Source organism: Tasmannia lanceolata, unplaced genomic scaffold, assembly GCF_043159265.1.
Source record: "Tasmannia lanceolata isolate RefF3 unplaced genomic scaffold, GAP_Taslan_0.1 ptg000003l, whole genome shotgun sequence".
Classification (NCBI taxonomy): Eukaryota; Viridiplantae; Streptophyta; class Magnoliopsida; order Canellales; family Winteraceae; genus Tasmannia; species Tasmannia lanceolata.
In genome coordinates this window covers 58,382,137-58,393,036 of record NW_027518680.1, presented here as the reverse complement: position 1 = coordinate 58,393,036, position 10,900 = coordinate 58,382,137, and the positions used below count along the sequence as shown (strand labels likewise).

Sequence of the window (10,900 nt, the reverse complement as noted above, 5' to 3'; positions counted from 1 at the left end):
CAAAGATGTATTTATAGACTTTTCTAAAGAAGCCCTAATTTCTAATCTAGTTCTTGATGACCAAAATACCCTTGGTAAACAAAGGGGACGAATTTCAAAGGGAGGGCAACTTCAGGTATTTACAATGGTGGTTCCGTTGTAGTAGGTTTTTGCAAGGGCAATTTTTTAGTAGATCATTTGGTGCTTCAAGCTAATTGGGAATATTTGGTCGGTTTAAAGTAGAAGTTGTTATAAGCAGACTTCTTATTATAAAAAATGATGTTTGATTATGAGAAGAAATTTTGATATTGAAATAAAAGAATTACATATAAGAGAACTTGGGGTTCTTCGACTTTGTGATTTAGGGTTTGGCACCCCTGTTTGTTCTTTAATATATTTCTCAATTAGAGTATATGCACTGCATCACTACTTTCCATTAGCCTTAAATTACTCAAAAATTTCCATGCTTGCCTCTTAGATGACAACCCATGCTGATGACATGGCATCTACTAGCTACACCAGCATATCACAAAAAAAAGAATAATAAATAAAAGAAAATGACACCATTTTTTAATATTCCTTTTATTTAACACCATGTATATAGTGAGTCATATCGAATAACTGATTTCTACTAATCTCCGATTGTTTCCATTATTGATAATTAGTGCTTAATATAAGAACTTGGAGATAAACATAATAGAAGATGAGGATAAGCAAGAGAATGGTAATCCTAATCTAAACAACCAACCAAGAGAATGGTAATCCTAATCTATCCCAACTGCTCAATTTGGCAACACAATCGAACGTCTTGATCTGATATTCTCTAATATGCCCGCTCAAACATATGTGGACTAATATGCCCCCTCAAACATATGTGGATTGAATATACGTTTGATTACAATGAAATTTAAAAATTCCCCATGGTAATCAAATTGTCCGCTAAAGATATCAAGATGTTGCTGAAGCTGATGACTTTTGTTTGTTGCCTGATGACTGATTCTAATTGCCGAAGATGATGTCGCTTGGAAGATGAGCCTTAATAGGCTTGATGGGACTCTAGTCTCTGTGGGTGAGTTTTCATTGACCGATTTTAGATATCGATCTTCAAGGATTGATTGGTTTTAGATACCAATTTTTAAGGGAATGGGTCACAATGAACCAAGCTTAAATGGGCAAATCTTCACAGTTGGTTTTAGTTACCGATCCTCATGGTATTTGTCTCTCTCAGGCACAAACCTCAAGGAATTGAGGGCCCTCAACTGAGTAGAGCTACTATTTCAGGCACGAACCTCGAAGAGGTACCTCAACTGAAATAGAAATGAAAATATATGCAACAAATAGTAACTCTGCTGGTGATGGCAAATATCGGCAATCTTGAAAAAAATGCTACCGCGCACTCTAGGGATTTTGAAGGTGCAAAAATTCCCTATTTTTGGGTTTGGAGAGTGTGGATATCAAATTTTTGGAGGGGTTCACTTAGGACAGGAGGAAGTGGTGTGTGAAGGAAATGAGCGTCCTAACTGGAATTGGATATTTATGATTCAATGTGGGTGCTGCTGTCAAGTAGGGGGGCAGATAAGGACAAAGAAGAAGGGTGTAGTGATCAAAAGGAGAGGATAATGAAGGAGAGAGAAAATTATAATGAAAATGGAGTGTCCCTATCAATTTAGAGGTTGCTATAATGCTAAAGAAAAAAGGCAAAGAAGGGGCGTGTAGGGAGTAAAGGGAGAGTGATAATTTCAGGCCTCATTTTCAGTTTAAACTGCCATAGCCAACTGTAGGCTTAGAATTCTCACCTCACCATATCTCCTTCCTTGTTACCTTTATTTGAGGATTATATATCTCTTCAATTGAGGAGGCTTGATTTAAGCATCATCCCTACAAAGCTCCACTTCGCTACAGCATTGATGGCATTTGACCAACCTTGAAAAGCTCTGACTTCATGTAATCAATGCTTAATATAAGCACTTGGAAATAAACACAATTGAACAGAAATCCTAACCTATCCTAACTGCCCAATCTGCCAACACAATCCAACGTCTAGATCTGATATTCTCTAATAAGTCACACTCTTTTAAATTGATTTCAGTAACATATATGCTAGAGTAGAAGCCGATTAATAAGGAAACAAAGTAAAAATATTATTATTATTTTAAATCTCACTGGAACAAAATCGACCGACCGTCCATAGATCTCCTGTCCCAATTCGGGGGTGCAACATTATAAGTAGGGTTGCAACTAGAGCCGGGTTTTACCGGACCCGCATCGACCTGACCCGAAAATAGCGTGGGTTGGGTTCAGGTTTCATGGGTTTCGGGTCGAGCCGGGTTGAGCATTCAAAAGCCCGCATGAATCTCGGGTCGAGCCGGGTTGAGCATTCAAAAGCCCGCATGAATCTCGAGTCGAGCCGGGTTTGAAGGGGCCCGACCCGACCCGACCCGAGTTACATAAGTTATAGTATGTACATTTTTTTCTATTGTTAGTTAAAAGTTAAAAGTGAAAACCCACGCACCCACTGTTATTGTATGTGAGTGTAATTTCTTCTTCTATGAGTTGAGTTGATTCAAGTGTTTGATTGTAATTACAACATTGTTTGATTCAAGTGTAATGTGAGTCTAATTGCATCATTGTTTTCTTCAAGTGTAATGTGAGTGTAATTTCTGCTTCTATGAGTTGAGTTGCCTTGCCAAACAAGAATTTTCCTTAAAAAATTGCGTCAACATGAAAAAACCTAACCCGACCCGACCCAACCCGAGATTTATCATGGGTAGGGCCGGGTTTAGGAATCGTGGGTTTTCCGAAAAAAAACCCGACCCGACCCGACCCAAGATATTTCTCGGGTAGGGTTGGGTTCTCCAAAACCCGACCCGCCCGACCCGAGTTGCAGCCCTAATTATAAGGTTGCACCATCCTACCATTCTCAAGGGATTTGCTAGGCAGCTGGATTTTGCATGAGAGAATATCCACCGCACATGCATTAGAATAAGAATAAATATGTTAAAAAGTGAGCTTTCTGCAAAATTGCCTAGCAAATCCCATTATTCAATTATATTATGTGCACTGCATCATTTATTTCGAACCGTCTGAAATTAATCTAAAATTTCCATGGTTGCAAACCAAAAAGAAAAAGACTACATTTTTGTTACGTGCTTATTTGGGTCACACCTTTGCTGAAATAAGTTAGTTGTGATATTTGTTATTTCATATTTGCTTTGTAGTTATTTAGTTAGTTAGGAATCTTAGAGATAAGGCTTATCTAGATTATGGATTTTTAATAAATAACCTTTAACCAGCCTTTTGGAGGGAATGAAGAAAGTTATCCCAAATTTGTGTTTTTTTTTTTTTTTGCACAGAAAGGAGGAACGACCCTTCCCTTGAAGTGGGTCAAGAGGCTGATCTTCCCTCCGAGAAGATCAAATCTGATGGGATCCGATATAGGTTCGTAACAAGTGGTATCAGAGCGTTCGATCCTGCGCCATGGCTACGTCTTCGAAGATTTGGGAATCAATACGTGGAGATCTGCAGGAGATTAAAGCACTTCTTTTGGAAATGATGGAAAAACATCGATGATTTGCGGAAGGCTTGAACAAAACCGGCACAACGGTCGAAAATGCTTGCACGATGAAAAAGAAACGTCGAAATAGAAAAAGAGGAGGAAAGAAGAAGGGAGAAAAAAATCAGCTAGAAGAAAAGGTGAAAAAGGCACAAAAGAAAGTTCGTCGTCGAAGAGCCTGTTCTCAAACTGTCCGACGTCATCAAACAAATTCTCGCCCACAGCCATCCGTTTGTCAACATCCAAATCGTTTCAGAAAAAAAACATCGCCATAGCTTTGATGAACGCCGCGATGAGATCGGTTTAAAGATAGAGTTGTCTTAACCATTGATGTCAACTATGTTTTTCGTGAAGATGATGCCCAATAAGATTTGGGACCCCGGCGGCATAAATTATCTGCTCCAATGATCCAACCTTGAGGATAAGGTTGATTTAAGGGGGGAGGAATGTTACGTGCTTATTTGGGTCCCACCTTTGCTGAAATAAGTTAGTTGTGATATTTGTTATTTTCATATTTGCTTTGTAGTTATTTAGTTAGTTAGGAGTCTTAGTGATAAGGCTTATCTAGATTATGGATTTTTAATAAATAACCTGTAACCAGTCTTTTGGAGGGAATGAAGAAAGTTATCACAAATTTGTTTTTTTTTTTTTTTTTGCACAGAAAGGAGGAACGACCCTTCCGTCGAAGTGGGTCAAGAGGCTGATCTTCCCTCCGAGAAGATCAAATCCGTTGCGATCCGATATAGGTTGGTAACAATTTTCTACTGAATATTCCTTTCATTTAAATGCCTTGTACATAGTGAGACATACATTGTGAAACAATGTCACTCCTGAATTATATTCTAATTATTATTATTATTATTACTATTACTATTATTTTAAATCATATCGAAAAGATATCGCCCAATCGTCCATAGATGACCTCCCCTTAAAAATTTCTGCCCACATAGGTTTGTCCTCTTTGCCAATTCGGGGGTGCAACATTATCAGATTGCACCATCCTACCATCACTGGCAGTCACTTGGAACGATAATCCTTGCCCTTGAAGTGGGGGAACCGTTTGCCAATTTTGCCCCCAATTTTGTGTCATCTGTATCCAATTTGTATTGGACCCCTTGATCGACACCGCGTGAACATCTCCTGCCCCACCCACATTGAGGATTAGGACCTCTAACCACCCAGGGTTGCCCTGAAGCAAAAATTGCATGCCACCCGTCTTAACGCAGGGGACTCGGCGGTAGGTCACTGGGACAATTCCAGCCTTGTATTTTGCAATCTTTAGGAACATATCCATTGCAAGGTCAAAATGCTTGAGAGGAGGGTTGCACCAGTTTTCTGTTGGCTTAGAGTAATTTGGAGGGCAGAAATTGGTTGCGGTCACAATGATCGAACGTGAACCCGGTAAGCACCATTGGGGATCATCAACACACTTGATCTCGAAGCATGCACCACAAGTTAGACCCTTATTGAAGAGGGCTGTGCTTAGGGCCGTTGTCGCGAGCCCATATCCTTGCTGTTTCAAATCGCCATAGCCGCAAGCTCCATCTGTACAAGATATAAGTACCTAAGTTATTTCTCTATATTCATGTGACCTCAAATAGTATATAAGTGATTTCTCTACATGTGGGCCTTATGAAACAACCATGGTTTTAAATTTCGGCCGATATCAGAAATTTCGGAAAATTTGATTTTTTTTTTTAATGTATATATTCCGAAATTCCAGCCGAAATTATGAATAAAATAATACTTTTTTTATTACAAGACTTCGGCTGAAATTTTGGGATTTTGGTTGAAATTGGTACCGAAACCGAAATTTAAAATTGTGGAAACAACCAATTACTCCAAAAGCTTAAGCTGTTACATTTTGGTGTTTTTTAATCATTTATAATTCAATACTCCCCCTCACGTGTGGCCCCCCTCTTTCTTTTTGTTGGGTTGGCCATGCACGTGCCACATGTGGCCCCTCTTTTGGGTAGGCCGTACATGTGGATTTCTTTATATTGAGGAGTTGTTGGGTTAAAAACCTGGAATCTGCAATGAGGCCATTGCTCTGATACCATGTGAAACAACCAATTACTCCAAAAGCTTAAGTTAATTAGAGTTGGTGTTATTTAATAATTTATACTTCAATAGGCCTCAACAATTTTTTGCTGGCGGCTGCATCTTTGGGCCGCTAGCTAACAGTGTGAGGTCCTTTGCACACATTATATTTGTGTGCAAATATGGTTCATAATTTTTTTACTATTAAATAACTCATTAGTGTATATATGGGCTCCATCGAACATACATTTTGAGAAGGGAAATGATTTCAGCACAACCAAGTTTTTATATATGCGCTCACCTTGCTTGTCATTTAGTATTATATCGGCTTGAAAGTGGTTGTTGGGAATCATAATAACCTTTTTACAGCTCTTAATTAAATACTAAAAGACAAGCAAGTAAGCGCATGTATCAGAATATGTTTGTGCTGAAATCATTTCCCTTTGAGAAAAGTTCCCATTTTCATATATATGAAACCCAATGTTTAAATTAGTGTCCTGAAAAGTAAGGGAAAGGAGAAAGCATTCCAAGGAAAAGGTATTTCCTTCTAACCAAACAAACCCATAATTTGTTTTGCTTTGGCAATGCAATCAAAGTGGAATGTTGTCGTAGAGAGAGAGAGAGACCTTTTCTCACCTGACTTTTGCATGAGAGAACATCCACACAGGCTCACGTTTCATAATAAGACAAAATCTGCTGAAGCATGAGCCTGTGTGGGCCAGTGTCAGCTGTGAAATGTTTCTCCACGGAATTCCCTAGGCATATAGACTCTATTCGTTTTTATGAGTTTCCACGTAAAAAACAGTCACCACATAAAATAGTTTCAGCAAGCATTAGCCTATCCAATCAGAGTTTTATGGAAAATAATTTCTTTGAAAATTCATTTAAACAACTCCTTGTTTTTTAGTTTAGTAGTGAGACATTAGAGATCCCTAAAACATCAAAATCTACTAAATTAACTATCTAACCCTAAACCATAAACTTCAATTTTGGCAGTAAAAATTACATACATAACATGAACATAAATAAGGACCCTCAGACTTACACATGGTTCCACCACCTCCTGCATCGCCATAGAACGTCGCATGAGCGGAGTCCCATCCGCCTTGGCCGGTCACCCCGGCTACAGCAAAGAAGAGAACCAGAGCCAAGAACCCAACTACATGCTCACACCTAGCCATCTTAGCTCCCTAATCACACTGTGTAAACAAGCTTAAGCAAATGGGTATTTATAGGCCAGCTATAGAAATGATACAGAGCATACATGAAGGAGTTAGCTAAGAATAGTTAAGAAAATCTCTCCTCAAATCTTTTCTACTGGCACTCTACGTCAGAACTAATGTTACCCTGCATACCCTATGTCAGAAATAGCGTTACATAAACATTTTTAGAAAGTTTTGAATGATGAAATTCTCTTTAAGAAATATCCTAACCGTTGATGGCTATTGCAGAGATCTACGACCATGATCATATATGTTTGATATCAGGATAGCCTAGCCTTAAATATGACCTTTTCTTTGATTGCATGTTGCTACGGATAGCTTGTCCTGAATTAGTTTATCTGTTATTTGTCGACTTTGTTTTTTGTTAAAATTACTCGATCCTATGCAGAAGAAAATGGTCAAAATGCCCTTGTCTCATAGAAAATAACCAAAATACCTATCTTATGATAAGTGACCAAAATACTCATGTCTCATAGAGGATTACCAAAGTACTTGTATCTCATAAAAATGATCAAAATACTCCTAATCCCCTATGAGAGGTATGGGTGAACGAAATATGAGTATGTTTTCACCATTTTTCAAAAGTTAAGGGTATTTTTATAATGTTATATAAAATAGGGTTGCTTTTATTTTTTTTAGAGGAATGATAGATGCAAGGGCCCTCTTTACGCAAGGGCTAAAGAAGGGCCCTTGAATAGATCCACCTCACTAAGTGCAACAGGATTCAGTTTCTCAACCGATTTTAAGAATGACGTGGATCTATTCAAGGGCCCTTCTCCGGCCCTTGCATCTATCATTCCTCTTTTTTTTAATAAGATTCGATATTTTGATAATTTTTTATGAGATAAGGGTATTTTGGTCATTTAATGAGTAGGGGTATTTTGGTCATTTTACATAAGATAAGGGTATTTAGGGCATTTGCTACGAGATAAGGGTATTTGAGTAATTTTAAGAGATACAAGTATATGAGCATTCTAGGTTTTTTAACATAAAATATTATTTATTATTTTTCTCATTTTTCCATTTGGAAATAGATATACATTTGATTACAATAATATTCCCCAGTAAAATTGAATTTCTCAAATTTCTACTAATTTGATTAGCAGTGTCAAAAGTTGACGACGAAGATCCCTTGATGATGGTTGTTGATGTTGTTGCCGATGATTACTGAAAAATGCACCGCTTTGTTGATGTGCCGCGGAGAGCTCAATGGGCTTGATTGGACTCTAGCCTCTACAGGCGAGTCTTCATGGGTGGGTTGAAATACCAAACCTTATAGAAATGGGTCACTAAGGACCAATGCCATGATGGGCAAGAATGACTCAAGCCTCGATGGGTGAGTAAGAATGGGTCACGATGGACCAATTCCGGAATAGGCAAAAAATGGGTCACAATGGGACCAATGCCGGAATGAGCAAGAATGAGTCACAATGGACCAATGCCGGAATGGACAAAAAGTTGCCTCGATGGACACGAAGAACATGGGTTAGCTTTAGATACCGATCTTCATGGAAGAGAATTACACACTCGGGCACGCACTTCAATCAAGCACCTCAACCAAAAGGATTGGATATTTAAGACACGCACCTTAAGAAAGGCACCTCAACTGAAATAGGAAAAGAAGAATTAAAAAAATAGAATATGGGAGAACTGGAATGTGAAATGAGCGACAACGAAGGATGTTAGATTTTGATTTTCAAAATCTTATTTTTTTGTCAAAAGATAGTGTTCGAAAAATGTTTTCTAAGTGTGTTTTGGACCTATTAGATGATTATTTTGGAGAGTAACATGTTTTGGCTCCTGCTATTAAAAAAAAAGAAGTTTCGGCTCTTTTGGTCTAACATTGTGGCGCCTCACACCTTTTGGTGAATCTTGGATTATTTGGAAAGAGAGGAATTGGAGTATTATTGTAGGTCGAGGGTCCTCTCTTAATATGATGGCTTGGATTATAAAATCAACTGCAGTACTTGGGCTCTTCAATATCACTCTTTATCAGAATACTCGATAGACATCGTCACTAGAGATTGGATCTAAATTTTGAGAGATGGTGCTCCCAAAACTAAATTAAGTGATAGTGATATGGAAATCCTGATCTAGAAACGGCATCAGACTCAATGTCGACGGTTGCTAACTTGGTAACCTAGGCAAGGGTATTGGAGGTGTTTTTAGAAATTCATTGGTGACATCATCTTCTCCTTTGTGGGCCCAATTGGCATCGCCGATTTCACTGAAGCTGAGCTTCATGCTCTTTACCAGGGATTGATCACCATTTTCATCACCCAGAAAGAGTGCAGTTTAGAAGTGGAAATGATTCCTCTAATATATTTTGTATGCCAAAGGGATTTGCGACGACCCGTGGGGACTAGCCAATCTCATCGATGAGATTAAAGATATGTGTTTGTATGGCGTTTTCTCTTTTTTCTCTCATTCCTAAAATTGCCAACGATTTAGCTAGTTGTCTTGCCAAATCAGGAGCATCTAGAACCTCACTTTACATGGAAAGTGCACTTGTAATCCTTTCTTTTTAATGAAATCGGTATCTTTATCAAAATAAAAAATAAAAAAATTTATTATTTTCATTCAAGAATCATAGACCCAATATTGCCATCTATTCATTCATCTTCATAAAAAGGGTTCAAAATACATACTGCATTCTTCGTGAACATCAAAAGCATTTGAGATTCTATAGCAACAATAAGCCATTGAGTTCTAATTTTGAATTTTTCACTCACACCTTAAATGGCTTAGGAACCTTTCAGTTGTTATTGCAATGGAAAACGAAAGTTGAAGCCCCTACTTTTAGTGAGCTTAATTCTTGAACGTTGAGTCATGAATTCAAGATTGTCCTCTTAGAGAGTTGGTTCTCAAACTGCCTCGATCTTTGACGTCTATGTTCATATGGATATGGTGAATACTGTTAAAGTATAAAAGATTAAATAACGCCTTCTCCAACAGCTTACGCTTTTGGAGTAATTGGTTGTTTCACATGAAAGGTCCTGAGTTCAAAACTCCTTGGTATATAAAAACACACATGCAATGACCTACCCAAAAGAGGGGCCACACATGCCACATGTAGGCCAACTCTAAAAACAAGAGCCACAGGTGAGGGGGAGTGTTAAAGTATAAAAGATAATTAACGCCTTCTCCAACAGCTTAAGAGTAATTTTTTGTCTCACAAATACAAAGTTGGAGTTGAAGATGGAGAAGATTCATATGGAGATAAGTGTGAAACACTCGTAGTAAGAGGATCTTTGTTCTATCACTACGAACTAGTCTAGGCCATGTTCTTCAACAACCCAGGGTTTGGCAAGAGTTTCGTATAGGAAAGAGAACAAGGGCTCCTTCAAACAACCCAGGGTTTGGTACCACCACCACCAACAGTATTGTTAAAGTATAATAGATTAAATAACGTCACCTCTATCAGCTTACGTTTTTGGAGTAACTGGTAGTTTCACATGGTATCGGAGCAAATGCCTGGGTTCAAACCTCCTGGATAGAAAATTTTTGCTTGCAATCGCCAAACCCAAAAGAGGAACCACATGTGCCACGCAAGTAGGCCAACCCTAGAAAGAGGGGCCACACGTGAGGGGAATGTTAAAGTATAAAAAGATTAAACAACACCTTTCTCCAACAGCTTAAGCTTTTGCAGAAGTTGGTAAGTTTCACAAGTATTGCGTGTTTGTTCTTTTGTTTACTGAAAACAACATAACATAAAAAGACGATGTTTTGTGTGTAATCATAAATATGGTTGATTAAAAATGCAATATAAAACCATAGATTAAAGAGATAAATGAGACATAAATCTTAGATGTTCTTTAAATAAATGTTAAGCATAAATAATGAAATGGCAAATAAGGTGTGAAGAAAATGGTTAGTGATTAAAACTTGGATCAAATAAATAAGATCGAATAAATCATAACAAATAAAGAATAATGTAGGGAATCTAACTGGGTAGAACTCGCCCCTAAAAAGCTAGCTATTAGAGGGAGGGTGCCCATTCCCTTATAACCCATCCACATCCATTTCACATGTCCGATGTGGGACTATTGCTTTTGCGTGGAACCCCAACAAATCTCCCCCTCCATGCAGAAGCAACGTGGACCAT

General features: G+C 38.1%; 1 protein-coding gene across 1 annotated transcript; it reads right to left on the bottom strand.

The window, feature by feature from the left end:
• Positions 1 to 4,266: 4,266 nt before the first annotated feature.
• On the bottom strand, positions 4,267 to 6,757 carry LOC143863653 (expansin-A9-like). The gene is made up of 2 exons (XM_077374387.1): positions 6,618 to 6,757; positions 4,267 to 5,077 (listed from the first exon to the last, which is right to left on the bottom strand). Exons 1-2 carry the CDS (start codon positions 6,751 to 6,753, stop codon positions 4,461 to 4,463), a joined length of 753 nt encoding a protein of 250 aa, XP_077230502.1. The 5' UTR covers positions 6,754 to 6,757; the 3' UTR covers positions 4,267 to 4,460.
• Between the last annotated feature and the right edge of the window lie 4,143 nt (positions 6,758 to 10,900).

Coding starts and splice junctions, on each gene's coding strand:
- LOC143863653 (XM_077374387.1), bottom strand. CDS start 6,753: ATGGCTAGGTGTGAGCATGTAGTTGGGTTCTTGGCTCTGGTTCTCTTC. Junction 5,078..6,617: donor AGGAGGTGGTGGAACCATGT/GTAAGTCTGAGG, acceptor TATCTTGTACAG/ATGGAGCTTGCGGCTATGGC.